The 20810-nt window shown below is 38.4% G+C and overlaps 1 protein-coding gene across 1 annotated transcript; it reads right to left on the bottom strand.

Annotated features, from left to right (window-relative positions):
• Positions 1-190: 190 nt before the first annotated feature.
• On the bottom strand, positions 191-19720 carry Ir25a (ionotropic receptor 25a). Its single transcript, XM_074098864.1, has 13 exons — positions 19321-19720; positions 19041-19190; positions 18662-18964; positions 18162-18576; positions 17923-18037; positions 17550-17789; positions 16965-17353; positions 14821-15024; positions 13849-14034; positions 5808-5964; positions 4104-4279; positions 1051-1291; positions 191-542 (listed from the first exon to the last, which is right to left on the bottom strand). Exons 1-13 carry the CDS (start codon positions 19397-19399, stop codon positions 426-428), a joined length of 2772 nt encoding a protein of 923 aa, XP_073954965.1. The 5' UTR covers positions 19400-19720; the 3' UTR covers positions 191-425.
• Positions 19721-20810: the final 1090 nt, after the last annotated feature.

Below are 20810 nucleotides of genomic sequence, written 5' to 3' on the forward strand. Positions count from 1 at the left end.
ACTTTTGATTCAAAAAGTGTACTTTCAACCTCACTGAACAAAATGTATGATGCAAAGTCACACGAACCCAGCAATTTGAAGCAAAAGGCTCATTTATTATTAGGTATTTATTAGAATTATCCATTTCAATGGTTAGAACTCTAAACGCCTGTGATAAAATGGTGAAAAATACTTAAATAACACGAAAAAATATTGTGCTAAGTGTTTATTGCAGACACACTTGCTATAACGATTCTTAATATTATGGAGCAGAACCTACAAGACTAGACTAATTGAAATACTTATTTCCAAAACTGAACACATGCATAAAAAATATCTCTTGATCAAAAATGAAAACTTTCCATTTGAAACTTTAAAATATTCGAATTGAGATCATTAAAAAACATTCCATTGAATCAATAAATTGAAATCCAAAGGTTGGAGATCTAAAACTTAGATCTTAGGTTAGATAAACCTAAATTTCGTGATCTAAATGTGAATCCTTCGCCGATTTTTGCGGTTCCGTGATCAGCGTTGTTCCTTGTTGTTTTTGAAGGTTCCACCTGAAACAAAATGAATAAAACTTAAATTAATACAACATACAATATTGAAAGGAGCTAAATAATAAATTAATCATCATTCATCATCTCGGCCTACAACAAGATGAGTGTGTTTTATTATCCATACAGTAGGTAGGTACCTACACTTAGGATAAACCCCCAGTGGGTTTTCCAATAGTGGCATAATAAGTTCATTGTATTTATTCGTTTCGATTATATTAAAATAAATTAAAAAAGAGAAAAGGTAAATTAGTTCGCTAATGTCATTCGAAACTCGAAAAAAATATCTGGTTTCTTTTTCATTTGTATCTTCAGGAAAACGATGAAAACCGACAAGTCCCGAGCGACATCATCATAGTTCTGCTACTTCTGCTGTAATATCTAGTTGCGCGTAGAGCTAATAAACTTCCACCCCTAGCATACAATACAAACAAATCATTCATCCATTTCGCACACGCTTACTCAATAGAAAGAGATATTAGCTCTACTATCTAGAACTGCCGTATCATACCTGTGTAACATCTCCAACCAAAGGCCGTTTCCTCCACTTGTACCACCAGTACTCCACTCCGAGCGTGATGCAAGCCAGCCCGATACCCATAAAGATGACGATGAAGACGCCACCGATGTTCTGGATAGAGATCCCGTCGGACTGGTCATCCTGTTTCTCACACTTCATTGCTTCCGGATTGTTGTTCCACCAGTTCTCTTTGAGCTTCTCTAGCTTACGCTTGTTGAGCAGTTGGAGGATCCTAGAAGCATAAATTGTTGTGAGTTGAAGGATAATAATGTCTCAAAATGCCTAAACTGAGGCGTGTTCCGATGTTAATAGCCAGGACTAAAGAAGATAGTAAAGTAGGCGTACAAACTTTAATAGAAGTTTTCGAATTTAGGTCTTTTGTCGTGTGATCGTTTTGAAGCTATGGTATTTGAGATAAAGGTGTACCTACCGAATATTAGTTATAACGAGACAAAGTCGTTTAAATATTCAGTTAGATTTTGATACTAAGTCAGATATTGGTCATGAAGTAAAATAGAATCAAGTCGTTATGATATCACAAAAGATAAACTTTAGTCAAAAGTAAGACTAAGCTACTATTTTCAATAGGCATGTTCTTTATCTTTATAACCTAGAAAATCACAACCTACAGGAGTAGGGGATAGCAACAGATTTCGCTGAAGTGTATCGAATAATGCCTTATATCGCCATAAAGTGCCATCCAATAAATGTCCCACGCCATACCCAACACACATTTACAGCGTAAATTGTAACATTACATAATGTGTTCCTATTATGGCAACTACATTTCATGACCAGTGTTTACTTCTATATTAGCAATCTGAACATAATTCGAGAAGTAATCATGATCAAACTGTACAATTCAAGAGAGTTGTGGGTGGATTTAGTATTAAGATAACATTTAATTGTTATATAAAAAACGCAAAATGTCTTTTTTATCGGCTTAAGGTAATAAAACTTGAGGAAAATAACGAGACAAAGCCAAAATTAGGGTTTATAAGAGCAAGTTTATTATGGTAGCTATTATGTTCTTTTGCGTCAATTACTTAGTAATCTGAAGGGGAATGACGAGTTAAATCCTGTGTTTTATGTGAGTTAAGAGATTAACTCAGGTAGTAGAGGGGGTTATGGTAAGGGGGAATCACACTTCAAGAGACGCAGTGAACAGAAAAAAACGCTCGCCGTGCCACGCCGTGGCACAATTTTAAATGTAATTATTAGGTACTTAGTGACAATGATGAGTAGGTACCTAGACGACTGAGCTTCGCTCCTGCACTAGTACGGAGCCGGGGCGGGTCCCTAGTCGTATATAAACGTATCACAATCCACATTATACGACATTTTAATCCCATTTACAACGATTAAAAGTTAGACTTCAATGCAATATTAAATGAATAAACAGGCATTTTACGAACGAGCGCAGCGTGACCTTTCCGACAATTTGCATAACATTGACCGTATTATTTTACCCCTATAAGCCGACTGAATTAATTTACTTACTTATCTACTGTGATAGTAGTTTCACAGGTAAATAACGACTTTGTTTAAAAACATACACACACACACACAAACATCACGCCTGTATTCCCAAATGGGGTAGGCGGAGCACACGAAACGTTACCGCTTTGGAGACACTTTTAGCATTATCTTTCTGCTATGCAAATACTAATCAGCGCTGGGTCCTTTTTTAACGCCTCAGCATTATGCTGAAACAGTGTCCGATTCACAATCGCAATCACACATAATATTACTATCTTTACTAACGTACTTAATATATTGTTGTCTTGTGTTGTGAATTTGTGAATATGTGAGTATTTCTTTTCTTTATTTTTTTTAATGGGTATATTCTTAATTAAGTACTTAATTCATAACTGAAGCCATATCGTCTAACGCGCTGACGTTCGCGATCGGATACACCATCTCTTTCTACCCTCGTCTTATACCATGTGACAGAAAGAAGTGGCGAAAACGATTGTGATTCCAAATGTTTGACTGGTCCTTCAACGGCGAGCCCTTTAGCGTAAAGCTTGCGTGAGAAGTCGTTATCCACCAATTGCTGGTCGAAGCTGGTCAATATATAGACGTCTGTAGCATCCGAGCCACACGAAGCCTTCACTTGAATTCTTGGGGGTCACGCACCTAAGTATATTTGGTGTTACCGTATAAATAACTCACGCATGGAGACCGCGGATCGAAGAGCGTAGCGTAACAACGTCTATATACCAACGAGATGGACGGATGACCTGGTTAAGCCCACTGGTTCTCGGTGCATACTCGTACAGGCTGTTTCTAACCGAAGCAACTGGACTGGAGGTCTATGGGAGAGACCTGTCCAACAGTGGATGTTCTATGGCTGATATGAAGTTCAAAACTAACGTCATTTTTAAACTACCCTTCGAAATTTGCCAAGGTTTGCGCCTAAGAAAGCTTGCGGAAAGACCATCATCATAATAATATGCGCAAATAAAATACAGAAAAAACTATATACAATTAAAGAAAAACACAAATAATAATAAAAAAACAATGTATACATTTGATTAGTTACAAACTATATCTAAACTATATCTACGTTCAGTGGAAGTGTAGTGCTTCCAGTTTAAATATAATAACAAAAAAAAGTTTGAGGTACGGTAACCATTAAGCTTTTGGATTTCGAAGGCAAGTTCACGTCTGCCGCCCCAAAGTTAGCTCACACGCACTCATGTCATGCTCTGAAAGCAGAGCGGTACCGAGGGCATGGTATTGCTTCCGTTCCCATAAGCTCTATGGGATCGTCTTGGGAACTCCGACGTTGCGAGCCTGTGACTTTTAAAAATATAAAAGTATGTATATGATGATGATAACTAACGCATTGTTGAACTGGTCCTTCGAGCTTTGCTGCACGGTGTTGGCCTAACTAAAGCTTGCGTGAGACCACCATCTGCTAGTATGAGCTGGACAATATGCAGCAGCGGACGTCTGTAGCATCACAGAACAACACAAAGCCCTAATTTCATCTCTTGGGGCCACGCATCTAAGAATATCTGGTGCAACTGTGTACTCACGCATTGTTGAACTGGTCCTTCAACGGCGAGCCCTGCTGCACGGCGATGGCGTAAGGTTTCCGCGAGAACTCGTCGCCCACCATTTGGAGGTCGCAGCTGGTCAGCACGTGGTAGCGGATGTCAGTAGCGTCGCCGAGCCACGCGAAGCCCTCGCTTGAGCTCTTGGAGTCTCGCACCTGGAGGAAAATCTGATGTTACAAAAATAATGGTAAGAGGAATAGAAGGGTCATTATTCGAGCGTTTATTCCGGAGTACCTGGACGACCGAGCTTCGCTCGGGCTAAAACTCGGTAATAAGTGTTTTTCCAAAGATAAGACCAAGCTATAAGTAGATCGATTTTTCATCCCTGAAAACCCCGAAATACCAAATTTCATCGAAATCGTTGGAGCCGTTTCCGAGATTCTGAGTTTATATAACGTCCCACTGCTGAGCACAGGCTCCTCTCAGAACATATATAGCTCGTTAAAAGGTATTAAATAGATGATTATCGTGGGAACATTGTCGTTGACATGTTGGGAGTTCTTTTATAGTTTCCACGTTATCTAGTAGAAGTACAGGACGTCTAGATATAATATGTCATCAAATTCCATTCATAAAAAATGTGACCACGAAAGTGACCCAGAAATGTAACGCTAGCACAGAATAGATAATAGTACAAGTACCTAGCTAAACGCGCAAGGCGCAATTGGCTAAAATGCCATAAGTATAATTATTTTCTTGGTTTATTGGCTTGGTTAGTCACTAACAAAGCTCCAGCTCGAGTAAATTGCTAAAAAATGGACTATTGCACAGATCATAGTTCCAAAAGGTTACATTCTCCAGATTTTAATCCTGAATTGGTTCTGTAGCGTAGGTATTAAAGTGTAACTCATACATAATTACTAACACGCACGGGGCTATCTCTATCACGTATTTTGCTAAAACTAAGTAAATATGATAAATCGCAAAAGTTTAGACTTTGTTACTCTGCTAAAGTTTAGAGGACAGTACTACGTGCTAAACGTTTTATAGTCGCCCACCGGGCCCTTTACAACGAAGTGCGAAATTCGAACTTCGTGTCTTGCCGTCCCGATAACGCTTATATTATTTAATGCGAGAGTGAGAGGGACGGTACGATACGAACTTCAATTTTACCGTAATAGTACCGTCCCTCTCGCTCTCGTATTAAATAGTATAAGTGTCAGAGAGACCGCACGACACGAACTTAGTTTCGAGTTTCGTAGTAGCCCTGCAGGAACGACACGAAATTTACACGTGTTGTAAGCTTGTAACAGCAATAGATGTTTGTACATTAATTTCCGCCGCATTAAATACCAGGAATTTATCAGACTTGTGAACCTAGGGTTACCACGTTTCAGAATTTGTGTTACGATCTCAGCTCAGGAAGGATTTTTACTCTTCAGGATTGTGACCAGATTTTGTAAATCTCGGGAAAAGAATGTACTCCAACCAATGTACCAATAAAATAGAGTGGATTTTATGGATAATTTTATGAAAAAGTCCATATCTAAAACAAAATAATTAAATAAAATTGCTGCTACCCGAGCCTACGCGTGAGGAATATGACCACAAGAATCACATAACAAAAAAATTACAAAAATAAAAACTGAAATTGCAACAAATTCCAAAGACTTTTTTGAAGGAAATCAGGATTTTTCTCTAGACTGTTACATTTTTCATCTGGTAACATTTTCAAATAGCTACCCTCTGAATAGCCTCCTCGACAGAGTTGGGCAAGCCAGCTTCCTTCATAGCTTGCCACATCTTGCTGTACTTGTCACTGACAGGGTAATCCCAGACAGCGAGCTTGGCCCTCTCCACGTCGCTCAGACTGTCGTTAAGACTCATCTCCTTCCATATCCTGAAATTTAAACCAATATTCATCATCATTCCAGCCGTATAGTTACGTCTTCTCATAATGAGAGGGCTGGGGGCGTAGTTCCCACGCGGGCCCAGTGCGGATTGGGAACTTCACACTTACCATTGAATTGCTTCGCAGGTTTGTGCACGTTTCCTCACGATCTTTTCCTTCACCGTAAAGGCCGTGTTAAATTTCAAATGTAATTTCGCACATGAATTACGAAAATATTATTTTGTTAATACCTATCATACTAATATATCACGAACTGAACGCCAGCGGGCAGAAAAGCGATTGATTTACTTTACTCTATCCATCGAGCGCGCGTGCCACTAGGGCAGTACCGCGAGAACCCCTTCCTTAGAGGCCGTGTAGAGCGCGCGTCTGTGTGAGTGTTCGTTTCGATCGATTTGTTCGTAGCTTCCCTTCTGCTTTAGCTTATATATATACTTTAGCTTTTATATATACTGTGACTAGGGAACTATAAAATAGGGAGCTATGAAAAGTGAAAACGCTCACAGCTCCGCTTCCGCTGTCCGTCCCGAGGCCCTACTCCGAATTTCGAAAATCGAAGTTCGTATCGTACCATCCCTCTCGCTCTCGTATTAAATAGTATAAGTGTCAGAGGCACCGCACGACACGAACTTCGAGTTTCGAGTTTCGTAGTAGCCCTCCCGATCCGCTGACATCCAGTTCGCGGCCTTAAAAATATTTTTAGACCCAGTTTAATTTTGTGTGTTTACGAGTACTATGTCTGTTTACGGTGGCTTCTACCTCTGGTTAACCGTTTCCGAAATTCCCGATATAAACCCACCCTTTGACGTATGTACCTAGGTAGTATCAGCATACTAAATTTAGTATGTACTTACTGTAGATACTAATATGATTTTAATAAAAGCGTAGGATATCTTTGGTAATTTGATTGTAGAACCATTTACATTGGCTATGAGGGCTATCGTTTTTTGTCTTGCTAGATGGCGCCACTGTTGCGTGTGGTTTAGAGTGGCTTTCAAAGTCGGTTTTTACGGGCGTGAAAACAAAGTAGATTAAAATCTTAATACATCTTGAAACCGTACCATAAAAATATCCAGCAACCAGTGTTGCGTGCGTAGTCCCGGTTTGTTCGGGAAAAAAGGGAGGACAAAAGTTTCCGAAAGGCAAAACTGACTCAAAACAGACATTCATTGCCCCGTAAGTAATGCGAAATATTCACAAAATTATTCTAATTTTAAATAAACCCGCGTAGCTCATTGACATTTCGGAGACCTCACGCTACACTAGCGCCTCTAGCGGCGAATTCATACGCGATAGCCCTCATTCCCAAACTACGTTCCGAAATGTTTTCTTATTAATTTATAAACGTTTAAATATCGAACGCGGCCTTTCAGCCAGATATAAAATATTCGTAAGAGGTTCAGTTACCGTGGTAACAGTACATAACATAAGTCAATGAGGGCTATCGCGAATAAATTCGCCGCTAGAGGCGCTAGTGTAGCGTGAGGTCTCCGAAATGTCAAATCTCATAGTTTTTGGGTGAGCTACGCGGGTTTATTTATAATTAGATTTTTTTGTGAATATTTTGCATTACCTGAAATTAATTATGGCAATTATGCGTTACGGGGCAATGAATGTCTGTGTTTTGAGACAGTTTTGTCTTTTGGAAACTTTTGTCCTCCCTTTTTTTCCGAACAAAACGGGACTAAGCAACACTGTGGTTGCTGGATATTTTTATGGTACGGTTTTAAGGTGTTTTAAATATGATTTTAATCTAAATTTTGTTTTAACGCCCGTAATAACAGTCTGAAAGCCACACTTAAAAACCTCACGCAACAGTGCGCCATCTAGTGAGACAAAAAACGATAGCCCTCATTTAGGAGGTAAGAACTAAATTTTGTATTCTGATACTTGATGATTTTGAATTTTGTATTTTGTATGGATGTTGACACCATTAAAAAATAATTCGAAGACACGGCTACAGTCAAAAAACGCTTTATTTTATTAAACCAGATTAATTTTCGATTAACTGCAAAATTCGATTTTTTGTTGCTTTAAAACAAATAAATAGTTAGTTGATTGAGTGTGCGAACAAGTGACGTCATAAGTTGCTATTTCCATTCAAACTATGGGAGAATTGTGTTTTGCAGCTCATAAAAAGTACGTCAGGGCTATCGCCACTAGAGGCGCTAGTGTAGCGTGAGGTCTCCGAAATGTCAAATCTCATAGTTTTTGGGTGAGCTAAGCGGGTTTAGGTATTTATAATTAGAATAATTTTGTGAATATTTTGCAATATCTGAAATTAATTATGGCAAATATGCGTTCCGGGGCAATGAATGTCTGTGTTTTGAGACAGTTTTGTCTTTCGGAAACCTTTGTCCTCCCTTTTTCATAATACATTATAAATATAAATAAATATCAATTTTATTATGTTAAATTATATCAGCTAATTATATTTGGTATTGGACCTGGAATCTGTAACTCCTATCGCTAATCGCTAACTCATTCCAACTACCTTCGAATTTTTTTTTCACTTTGTAAGGTCTACTTGATTTAGGTGCTACTTTTATTTTAGTATCAACAATACTACTCGTACCTAAATGTAGTAGCACCATATTACATTAGCATACTAAATACATAACATAACGTACTAAATTTAGTACATACTTCAGAGAAGTCAAAGCTTCAAAATACGACAGGTAATTAAAATTTGACTTGGGCTTTTTGTTGTATGGCATCAATAATTAGTTTGTCCAGACTCCTACTGTCATTATACATAAGACTGCTAAGCTAAAATGGGACGGGGCTGAACACGTACGCGTCTGTCGCATGCACCCACAAAGGTGGGCTCACACAGTTACTTGGTGGGTGACGGAGAACGGCCAGCGACGTCGAGACAGACCGAGAAGAAGGCGGGACGGTTTGAACTGAACACGTAGGTATACAAAAAGGCCTGGCCCGACATAGCGTCAGAACGGGAGTTGCAGAGGTCAAGATGAGAGGCCTTTGCCCATCAGAGAGACTATATTACTCTATATTAAAAAAAAACTATAACTGTTGAACATGGCTTACTTTATAAAATATACTTTTACCTACAGCTCAGATATTTAATCTGTGCCTACCGGTGAAGACCAATGCCCGATAACAAAGATATGCTCACCACGTGAGTAAATAATCTTACAAGTGTTGACCGAGAATTCGTGAGAATAAAGATGTAGAACAGTGTAAGTACCTCATCACATCCGTTATCGCCGTAGAAACAAGAGGGGAATATTTTTTATTAAATTACTCGGAAATATCATTTGAAGTCCTTACCTTATTTACTATTCACAAAACTGGAACGCTATAAAAAATCGACTAGATGATAAGGTTAATTTAAAGGTATGCATTCATCTCGGCGCGTAGACGTCTCACTCCCACTGCAGAGCACAGGCTATGAGGCTAATAATAATGATATATACTTCGTTTGTTTTAGCATTAGAAAAAGGGTAAATAAATCTCTGAGTCATTTTATTGAAAAACGTTTTTAGAAAAACAGTAACTATTGCATAAGATACAAAAGGCATGTACTTAAATGTTCATATGTCCTTGCCAATTGTTACATATTTGCTGTGACTTATTTTTCAAAAGTGTTTTTCAATAAAGACACGTCAAGATCGCTTACCTTTTTTCTAATGCTAAAAAACCGGCCAAGAGCGTGTCGGACACGCCGAAATAGGGTTCCGTAGCCATTACGTAAAAATTAAGCAATATTTTTCTAATATATAATATTCCAAGTTTAGGAATATTTTATACCTTAGGCTGCATTTACTCATAAACTACTAATAATTCTCAAAAAACGTAACCGTTATAGTTTGCCTTGTAGGTTTGATATACTTACTACCATCCTGTTTTTTTTTTAATTTTACCACCCACCGGTTTAGATATTAGATATATTAGAGGGGAGGGGGGGACGCTCGATTTTAATGAAAATTTGCACTTTAAAGTTGAATATTTTGCAAACAAATCACTGAATCGAAAAATCGATTCAGCATCCCCCGAATGGTTTTAAAAGACCTATCCAACGATACCCCACACTACAAGGTTGGATGAGAAAAAAAACCACGCCCACTTTAAGTCTATCACTATATTATTTTACCATTTTTTCAGCATAGTTTCCATATATATTCGTGCAAAATTACAGCTTTCAAACATTGATAGTCCCTAAGCAAAGTCGCGGACGGACAGACAGACATGCAAAGTCAAAGTCAAAATACCTTTATTCAATTTAGGCAACAGGGCAACATTTAATTTAGGGTTTATAACAAGCACTTATGAATGTCAAAAAAAATCTACCACCGGATCGGAAAAGTTGAGAAGAATCCGGCAAGAAACTCAACGAGGTTTATTTATTATTAAATGATATCTACGAGTATACATCACAAGTATACACAACTTTATTTTTAACACAGTAGGTTCGCTATTTGAAGGGATCGCCAATGCGGATCGGAATTATTTCCAAATATCCCTGTCCATGATATAATCATTAACTTAACTTTATAATACGCCTTAGATATTAATGTCTTCTTGACATAGATCTGAATTTTGTATCCGTTTCATTTGTAATATTTTTTGGAATTTTATTATAAAAACGTATGCAACTTCCCAGAAACGACTTTTTGGTTTTAGCCAGTCTGTAAGATGGAACTTTAAGCTTCCCTGTGTTTCTAGTAGCCGTTGGCTTATCGACGTTAGTGGGAAAATCACATACCTATGTTCTTCCTAACATAAATGATTATTTCAAGATTTTTGTAAGATAAAATTGACTCAATGTCTGCAGCAGATCCCCATAAAATAAGGCCGTAGGAAATAATGCTATTAAAGTAAGCAAAATACACCAACCGTGCCGTCGCCATTTTGGTTAGCTGCCGTATTGTCCAAACTGCAAAAGCAGCAGAGCTCAACTATAAGGGTTCCGTTTTTGCCATTTTGGCTACGGAACCCTAAAAAATGAAGTTAATGTACTGAAATCTAATAAGTAATTCGATAGGTCTAAGATACCAGTCATCATACCACTCTCCCCATCAATCTAGATTCTAGGGAATTGATTAGAGAAATTGAAGCCGTGGTGGCCTAGTGGTTTGACCTATCGCCTCTCAAGAAGAGGGTCGTGGGTTCGAACCCCGGCTCGCACCTCTGAGTTTTTCGAAATTCATGTGCGGAATTACATTTGAAATTTACCACGAGCTTTGCGGTGAAGGAAAAACATCGTGAGGAAACCTGCACAGACCTGCGAAGCGATTCAATGGTTCGTGCGAAGTTCCCAATCCGCACTGGGCCCGCGTGGGAACTATGGCCCAAGCCCTCTTGTCCTGAGAGGAGGCCTGTGCCCAGCAGTGGGACGTATATAGGCTGGGATGATGATTAGAGAAAAATCTAAAATCGTTCTGCTTCTGTAAATTATAAACTTTCTATATATATAGCAGTTATAACTGGAGAAAGAGAATAATAAACACTTGCATACACTCCCGGGCACTACATCCAATCCAAACCGAGCGTCAGAAATGTTATCAGCAAATTAGGAACTGTCAGGCATTAGGTACAGTCACCAGCACCAATATCTGACACAACAAGCGTGCATAAATATCTGATACGACTCTATTTCTAGGGTCAGAAGGACGTGTCAGATATTTTTGCACGCTCCGCTGTGGCAGATATTAATGCTGGTGACTGTACCTATCCCTTCGCGCACAGTTAGTTTTCACCGACACTGCCAATAATCATTTTGTTTTTATTCCAACTCCGAAATCCTATTTTCAGTTTCAAACAGTTGTAGTAAATCTTACGATTGTTTTAACCTTGTATATTAAATTAGCATTTTAAATTGTCGGCCATTGTATCCTTTTAGCGAGTGTCAAACGTCTGTCAGTCCGTCTGACTTCATTGTTTCAGTAAACGTTTGTGAACTAATTAAGTAAAGAATACTTCACAATATTACAGTTATATTTTGAAAGAAACTCTTTATTTGACGCTAAGTTGTTTGAGGAATGACTGGACGTCACGGTTTATAATCTACCATCATTATCATCAGCCTATACTGCCCTCCAAAGCCGAAAGGCGCTATCTAAAAAAAAAACGCTTTTCTGTCATTTACACCATGTGATTGATGTGATGCAGAATGTACACAATAGTATAATAACGCTACACAATAATAATGCTACACAAACCAAACACAATAGTATAATAACTCGTGTTTTTTTTTTTGAGATGGCGCCTTTTGGCTTAGGGGCTGAATGGCAGTCCACTGCTGGACATAGGCCTCCTCTAATTAGTGCCATTGCGCCCTGTCCTCGGCTAGATGCTTTCAGCTTCTACTAGCAGCCTTTCGCATATCATCACTCTACCTGCAGGGCTACTACGAAACTCGAAACTCGAAGTTCGTGTCGTGCGGTCCCTCTGACACTTATAAATACTATTAATACGAGAGCGAGAGATAGATTAGTGCGCGTAGATACGTTCGATGCAGTACTTCGAGTTCGCGTGGCCTATACTACGAAGTCATAAAAGTCATAAATCATAATTCGAACTTCGTTATTATTTAATACGAGAGTGAGAGGGACGGTATGCCCGGCCTGCATGCATGGCCGGCGATGTGCCATAACCGATATGGCCGCGTTTCATGATATGCCTAGGAATTTCATGATCTGCCTAAAGTAGCCAAATCATGAAATGGCGCCATTTCACGATATGCCTAGGAATTTCGGTATCTGGCGGATTTTACGATCGGCCGCCGACATGTATATGGTTGTGTCAGTTGTATCGGCTTAAATAAAACATTCACTTACAAGTCAATATGAAAATCAGGCTTATATTAGGGTTACGTAGGTACAAAGGTTGACAAACAGGCCGAGGTTTGCTTTACACTCCTATTATCAAGACACGCTGGTCGTACTATACCCGTGTTTTTCTTGATTTCCGTTAACTTCGGCAGACGGCTCAGTTCATTGATACAAACTACCTGGTAATTAAGTCTATGTTCAAATTAAAAAAAACTTATTTTTTCATAGGTACTTATAATAAGTTTACAGTTATTGCGAAAGCTCCAATTATAAAATTTGTCATGACAAGTGACACTGACGTGGCACATAAAGGTCTGTTTATACTTACAGACATTGAGCGTGCCATACACGTGCCGTGGCAGACAAAATAATATTAAGTAATTATTATTAAGTGTCTGTCGGCGTCTGCGCGGCCGTGTAGCGATAGATACGTAAAAGACACTGTAGAAGAATATTATTTTTTCCTGCCACGACACGTGTCTGGCACGCTCAATGTCTGCAGATATAAACGGACCTTAAGAGAGAGAAATCATAAAAATTCACTTTTTTAACCTTATGCTAAATATCTCTGAATTAAAAACGTTTTAGTTGCGGCCATTAAAGAAGCATCGTAAATCAAGAAACTTTACACTGTTTTATTTAATACACATAGGTAATTAATTATCTTAATTCTTGATTATATTTTAAACAGTAAGTTAGGTCAGGTTAGGTTAGGTTAGTTAGGTGGTTATGTCTTTGAGAAAATTTCATTTGACCTGCTGAATGTTCTCTTAAAGTTAACGGAAATTTAAAAACAACACGGTGTATACTACTACAGTTTATCAGCGCGGTGTAGCAGCAGCATAATGCTGAGTCAGTCCGTTTCGCTTTTGTGGGGACACACCAAAATTGTGTATAATGTAGATACTACTATTTTCATGTGTGTGTATTTTTTTTGTTTTATGTACTTATTTGTGTGTAATCGTGTATTTTTTTTAGTATTTGTGTATCTTCCTGTTATAGGTAGTGAATAAATGTCTTCTTTCTTTTTTCTATACGCCAAGAATTTCGATGCCGTAAATGTTAGAATACTCACTCATAGAACTTGACTTCGATATGCGCCATGCGTTCAAAGTACGTCATCGCAGCCGACCCGTTGAGCGGGGCATACTGTATCTTGTATTGCTTTGACAGATCATCCAAGGACTCTATGGGTGTGTCGAGCCTCGACACCGTGAGAAACGCGGCCAAATTCGCAGTGTATGACGCGATGATGATGAACCTAGAGACAAAAAAAAACCTTGAAATGCTCCGTCCCTTTCGAACTGCGATTAATAGAAAAGGATGTGTGCTTCGGTGACGCAAAATATCCCGGATAGGTGTGAAAATGTTTCACGCAAAAGCGCGAAATGAAAACGCAAACAATTGTTATCAAGGCATGCAAAGAAGATGCTGTTAAATAAATGTGGTCGGATGTTAACCTCCTAATTTAGTACTACTTAGCAGTAGCGTGGCGCTGTAACAATTGGATCGCCACCAGATGGAGCGCCAACTAGCTTGTAAGATAGCGCGAGATTCCACGGTCGGTTTGATTTACTATCATGCAAATAGGACCGATTATTTGCTACAGATTACAATCCAAAATAGAAAGAAAGAAAGAAAATACATTTATTCACAACACAAGACACAACAATAGTACTAGACAACACGTAGGAAAGTATGTCATTGCGGTTGTGAATCGGACACTGGCTCAGCATAATGCTGAAGCGTTAATAATAAACACCCCAGCGCTGATTTTCAGCCAGCACCGTCGGCAACCCTCGGACCGCTACGAAGATATACTACACAGTTTTAATAATTTGTAAACTATGAAACATATTATTTATTTTATGGCTTTGAAAGACATTAACATTAGTACATAAACATAAAATAATTATACTTATACCTAATACAGGCCACTACTGAACTTTTTACTATGATTGAACTGACAGCATTTTCATTGTTTTTTTTTTCGATTAAAAGACCAAAAATTGTGAATGTAGCATTCTATTTTTAAAGCATGACATACCCGAAGAGCCACCAGGTTGCGGCCAGTAACCTGCCAGAGAGGTTTTTCGGCGCCTCCCCGCCTCCTTGCGGGGTTAGTGACGTCATACAAAACCATAGACACTCCTTCAGGTTGAATTCGCGCTTCTCCTCGTCGTCTTTGTATTTTTCGCGGTTATTTTGATAACTGTACGGGCTCCACTTGTCAAATACCCACATGAGGAAACTAAAAAGAAATTACGGATATTTAAATTGATTTATGCACCATAGCATGTAATAAAATCGAAACTAGGGTTCGATTTACTCGAAATGATCCATCCTTTCTTATTCAAATTCGAAAGTCTGTCTGTCAGTCATCTTTTAATTTTGAAACCGATGAACCGTATTAGATGAAATTTGGTATGGAGATAGTTCGAAACTCTGGGAATGACATAAAATAGTTTTCTTCCAACTATGCTTTAATTTCACCATAACCGCACTAAATACCCAGCACAAAGCGGGACTTTTCTGCTCTAGAGCAGAAAAAATGTATGAAAATCCTTTATTGCATTGCTTTAGATTTTTTTTAATTGCACCACCAAAGAGGTAACAAAAGTATTTTTGCTATAAAATTAGCCTGCATAGTGTAAAAAATCTAGCGTTAGGTTGCTCAACCTGACGGTCTTATGAAATTTGACAGATTGCGTACAAAAATTTGTTGCTACCAATCCTACCAAAAACAGTAAGTAGCCGTATATTTAAAAAAAAAACTTTGTGTGTTTGGTTGGCCAACCTGGCGCCCATCCGAAATTTGACAGATCGCGGGTAAAAAAATTCTGCTACTGGCTACTAACTCTGCCAAAAAAAAGTAAGAAATAAAAAAAAATATTGGCGGGAACCTTGCGAATTTTCCGTAGACATTTTTTGAGATTGCCAATGTAAACAAAGGTATCATCGAATTCTAGTGACATTTCTTTTATTAATTGTTTAGCATGAGTTTCTTTTTTCGTCTTCTATTCCAGTAATAATTGAAAGAAAAGCAGATTATGCACCTCGCATTAGGTAATTTATATTGCCCTCGTGCTTTTTAAAGCCCTCGCTAACGCTCGGACTCCAAATCGGCACTCGGTGCAATAATAAATAACTTTCTGCTTGGTGCAACAATCTACTATTTTATCCCGGAAAATCGCATAGGTAGTTCCCACGAGATTGCGTTTTTGTATATAGATAGTTTTGTTATTTTAACGAATGCAAAATAACATGGAAATCAAAAATAATCTCTTTTATCATTTATCATAGTTTTTAAGTATCTGCCAACGTAAAATAATAAACAGGCGAGGATAGATAAACAACAGTAAGTAGGTAGGATATCTCAATTCTAATATCAGATAAAGTTAGTCGCAAGAAATCAAAATAAGTACTAGAGAATTCCTTGATATAACAGGGAATAACAAAGCAATGTTAATAGGGTTACTATGTATGTTACCTACCAAACTTTCTATTCAGTGTCGTCAGAACGGTTTCCTAACTGTTCTCCTTACTAACTCTATCCACCATTCTTATTATTTATAGGTAAGGTAGGTATCCAGGCAATTATCTCGTTGAATCCCTCACAGAAAGACTCAAAAGGTGTTTTAAGTATATACTTAAGTCTTAGCATATCTTTAGGCCTTTCCTTACTTAGGGAAAACTATTTTATCTGTCATATTATGCATGAATATTAGAATTCGTTATAAATATGTACCTACTACATACTTATTGTACACCTGCATCTCGTAATTCTTCTCTATTCCATTTATCTGTTTTCTGTATTACTTAGGTACGTGGTGTTAAATAGTCATTGCGTTGTAGGTGTACTACATCATAAACTTTACTGTGGACTATTCAAAGGTATAACAGATGAACTTGTCTGTCCATCGTTTGACCTCGTTCCACACTATCAGATAAGAAAATAATGGAGGCAGGCAGGCGAGCTTCGCGCGTCGCTCGCTAGTCCAATCGATCGACCTATTGTAATTTTGTAATTAACTCCTAAATGACACAAATAACCACCTTATCCAATCAAACACGCCACGCAACCAAGTTCACTGGTCATCGATTTGTATTTCAAGAAGTCGACCATCAATTTTAATATGACAGCTAACCTCGTGGTCCTTTACGAACCGGTTTTCGCGATTCGTTACTCACCTAGTAAAGAAATATGCAGCCAATATGGACAGCCAGACGTCATTCTCTAAAACCGTTAAGAATTTGAAAAGAGAAGTCGGTGTCCGAGGCAGTTTCATTAGGATAGTGATTCCTACTAAATCGTAGTAAGGGACAGTGAAGTCTACTACGTTTTCTCTCTCCGCCATCACTGATAATGACGTCAGACCAATGTCCGCCCGTTTCTCAATGAGCTCCTTTATAATCCCGTTCCAGTTACCGTTATCGTCCATAGTTCCGAAATTACCATCAGGCGCCAAAGTGATTTCGTAATCGAACTTGACAATTTGTCGTATCTCCTCTATAAGATCGATACAGTAACCTTTAAACCCTTTCGGAGCATCGTCATCCCTTATGATAAAAGGTTTTTGCTAAAACAAAAGATGCAATCACTAAATTGAAATAAGTATAATTCATTAGTCATAAAATTAACGCACACAAGCAGCGATTAATGAACCTGAGAAAAGCAAAGAAATTGTGACGTGATTGTTTACACAGCTGTACGTGAATTTCTATCACAAGACGAAAACATTGAGAACAATGAGCAGGGTTCATTTACCCACGCACCTCTATTGTGACCACTCTAAACACGAGTTGGGCAGAGTAATCACTCATATTTTCCGGATCGGTCAGAGACAGGGGGTTCGACAGGCCTGCCTTCCAGGAGCCAAGGGAGCGGCTCCCTATAGACGCGCCGTCCTTCACGGTAACAGCCGTCAAATCCGTACTAAATTCCATGTAACTTCTCCCGTTCATTGGATCGTCTTCGGGGATAAAAAAAGGCGCGTACGTCGGTGTTTCTTTTATCTGGAAAAATTTATCTTTATCGCAACACATACACACTACACTTTCGCTTTGTAATACGCGTAATAAACGGCTTGCTACAAACAGAGCGTAGACGCATTGTTCTAGGCCAGGTAGCAACGAGCACCGTTCGTACCTCTTGAAATGCCGATTTGAGATCCAAGGTCCGGTTGGGGGTATTCTTACCGTCGTATTCGTCGCAAGTAATATATCTCATATCATTTGGCCACTTGCCAGAATCCAGCAGTGATCTGGAAATTCATAAACCGAAGTAATGGAATATGGCTATAATTAGATCCTGCCTACATCACACGTGGTTTACAGCTAAATTTACATGACTAGGTGCACTAGTACTGAAATAGGTAAGTTTATTACTTGACTGCCAGGAACGCTCGCAGGGAAAGGTCGAAGTAGAACGCAGATGTGATTTCAGGTTCGCCGTTCATGCTGTAAGTTGTTTTGATTTTTCCGAGACGATCTCTGCTTTTTGCATCAGGTGTTGGTTTCATATAGACTATAGTGGCGTCTTTACACCCGCAACTTATATCTCCTTTATCCAAAGATAAAGCGAACCACGCAGTTTTCCTCCCAAAATATTGGTTTTCGTCCGCAGCATCTAAAACATTTTTTATGGTCCGGAGGCTTCCAACTACGAAGAAGTTGACAATGTCCAACTCCCTTAAACTTCTCAGTTGCGTTTTAATTTCGTCTTTGTTGAAACTTTTGATCGGTGTTATGACGTGCCTGGTCGCAATGTTCTGAAGAAGCGATTTGTACTTATGATCCATGACTGAAATAAAAAGTTACTCACGTTAAGCTTTCTTTTTTAACACGCAATTAAAACACTTTCAATAATAGGTGTAACACATAGGTACCAAAGAACTCGTCAAAAATGATGGCAGCGTTTGTTATGTCTTGCTTAGTAACTATAGCTCTAATGGATTCTGGAAGTATATCAGCGGGCGGCATCACTTGCAGAAGGAACTTAGATTGGTTGGCATTGAGATTCCTCCACTGCCGCAAGTCACCATTCTGGCCAAACGAGCCAGAAATAGTAGGCAGGGCCAATGCTGCAGTAAACGACTTAATAGTCTCTGAGCCGACACCGGTCATTGTAAAATCAAGGACAACGTGGGGAGTTTTCTTCGCTGACAACATGTCGTTATATTTTCTGCAAACTTTCAAATTAATTAAAGTTATTTTTAAATATATACTTTATATTCATTGTTGAAATATACGGATTTTTCTTCTTACCATTCTCTAAAAAAGCCTTAGCGTCAGTTCTGTTGCCTACAACAATCACAGGATCAACTGCCAAGCCGAGAGTAGGATTTCTACGTACATACTCTTTCGCTACCTCAAAAGATTTCTCGGCTAACGCATTGTTCTCTTCGTTGATAAGCACTGAAAAGTAATTAAATCTATGGTTACGTTACACATACTAGAACTAGGCGATCGATGTAGGTTGATTAGATAAATCCTGCCAGCACTCGTACTTCATATTTCAAATTAACCGTCACGAAACTTCACTTACGGACATTTATATTTTGCGTCGTCTGAGAAAACGAAACTGGAACGAACAGAAATAGAAGCAAGATGGTGAGTGAAGACATTCTGATAATTTATAGTAGTTATTTTATTCTGGACATGCCGATGTCTGGTCGGTCCGAGCCCGCTATCTGCCCACTAGGTTCCCTCGCGGCCAACTAGGCTGAAATCGTAGCACTTCACACGTGTGGTTTTGTTGTACCTTAGTTACCACGGAGATGTGCCCTTGGACAGTCCTCATTATTGATGATATTGTCAATGCTCATCACTATTTGTTATCCAATGACGCTAAATAATGCTTAGTCAACTAGGCGTTTAATTATGTAAACACCATTGTTAGGGTTACTTTACTAGACTAGAAACCAAGGGGTGACACTCTTTCCCGGCCCGGATAATACCGACCGTTTTTTGTGGGCTATTGGCGTGTATACTAAAAACAGGGTCGGTATTTCCATCCCGGTATTATCCGGGCCAGGAAAGAGTGTCACCCAAACCAAGCGGAGCATCTATCAAAACTTCTATTGTGCTTGCTGTCTCTCTCTCACTGTTCATCAACTTTATTGGAATGAGACATGACAAACAATGAAGGTTTCGAGAGTTGCCGCTATTTATGTACATGATGGATAGGGTAAATATTAACACAAGCTTATTGATTGGACTATTTTATTGCCAGAAATGTTTTACAAACACTAACTCCACTGGTACGAGAAGTGTTGAAACTGTACACTCTACTATATTCTAATATTCTAATGTACTCTTGAATCAAAATTTAAACTTGAATGTTAAATAGTTATAAAGTTAGTCAAAAATTTTATGTTTAATACCTTTAGTACAGAACACAATGTGTTACAATATATTTGTTTGGCAATAAAAATGAAGATTCATTTCCAAGGGTTATCTTTATCTTACATTCGAGGTTTGTAATCTTCTACAATTCAATGAGAAGAAAATAAATTAGAAAAAAGGATATAAGAAAAATAAAGATGTGTCCATAGAATCACAAAATAGCACAGAAAAAGTATGTCAATATGTATCACCTTATTTGTCAACTTTGAACTTTTAATTAATTTTCGTTTCTTAAAATTACGCGTCGCACTGTGAACCGGTTTTAAATATTTCGTCGACTTCCCTGAAGCTTGGCCAGTCCTGCTGGGGACCTAGCACCACATTCACAATGCAATACATGACCCAAATGTCAAAGGAATGTTTAATTAAATGGTTAAGTAATAATGCCTATGAAAAATAATGTGCGACGTAACTGCTAACTTAAATTTACAACTGAATAATCTAAACATTAAAATCTTAATTAATCTAGAATCCTTGTTTCTCGGAAGCTGTTTATTAAGCGCGTCGTTCACAGAACGGATTGTGAATTGATTTCACACAGAGTGAATTACTTTGGCAGTATTTTACTGGCAAAACTTATTATTTCCATTACCAAACCAACGCAAGTTTATAGTCATCAATTCATGAACC

The sequence above is a fragment of the Choristoneura fumiferana genome, chromosome 16 (genome assembly GCF_025370935.1).
Source record: "Choristoneura fumiferana chromosome 16, NRCan_CFum_1, whole genome shotgun sequence".
Classification (NCBI taxonomy): domain Eukaryota; kingdom Metazoa; phylum Arthropoda; class Insecta; order Lepidoptera; family Tortricidae; genus Choristoneura; species Choristoneura fumiferana.

Excerpts from the sequence above, each read along its gene's own strand:
- Ir25a (XM_074098864.1), bottom strand. The coding sequence starts at position 19,399 with ATGTCTTCACTCACCATCTTGCTTCTATTTCTGTTCGTTCCAGTTTCG. Across the intron at positions 18,577-18,661 it reads CATTTTTGACGAGTTCTTTG|TCATGGATCATAAGTACAAA; the intron begins GTACCTATGTGT and ends TTTTTATTTCAG. Across the intron at positions 1,292-4,103 it reads AAGGACCAGTTCAACAATGC|GATCCTCCAACTGCTCAACA; the intron begins GTGAGTACACAG and ends TTATGCTTCTAG.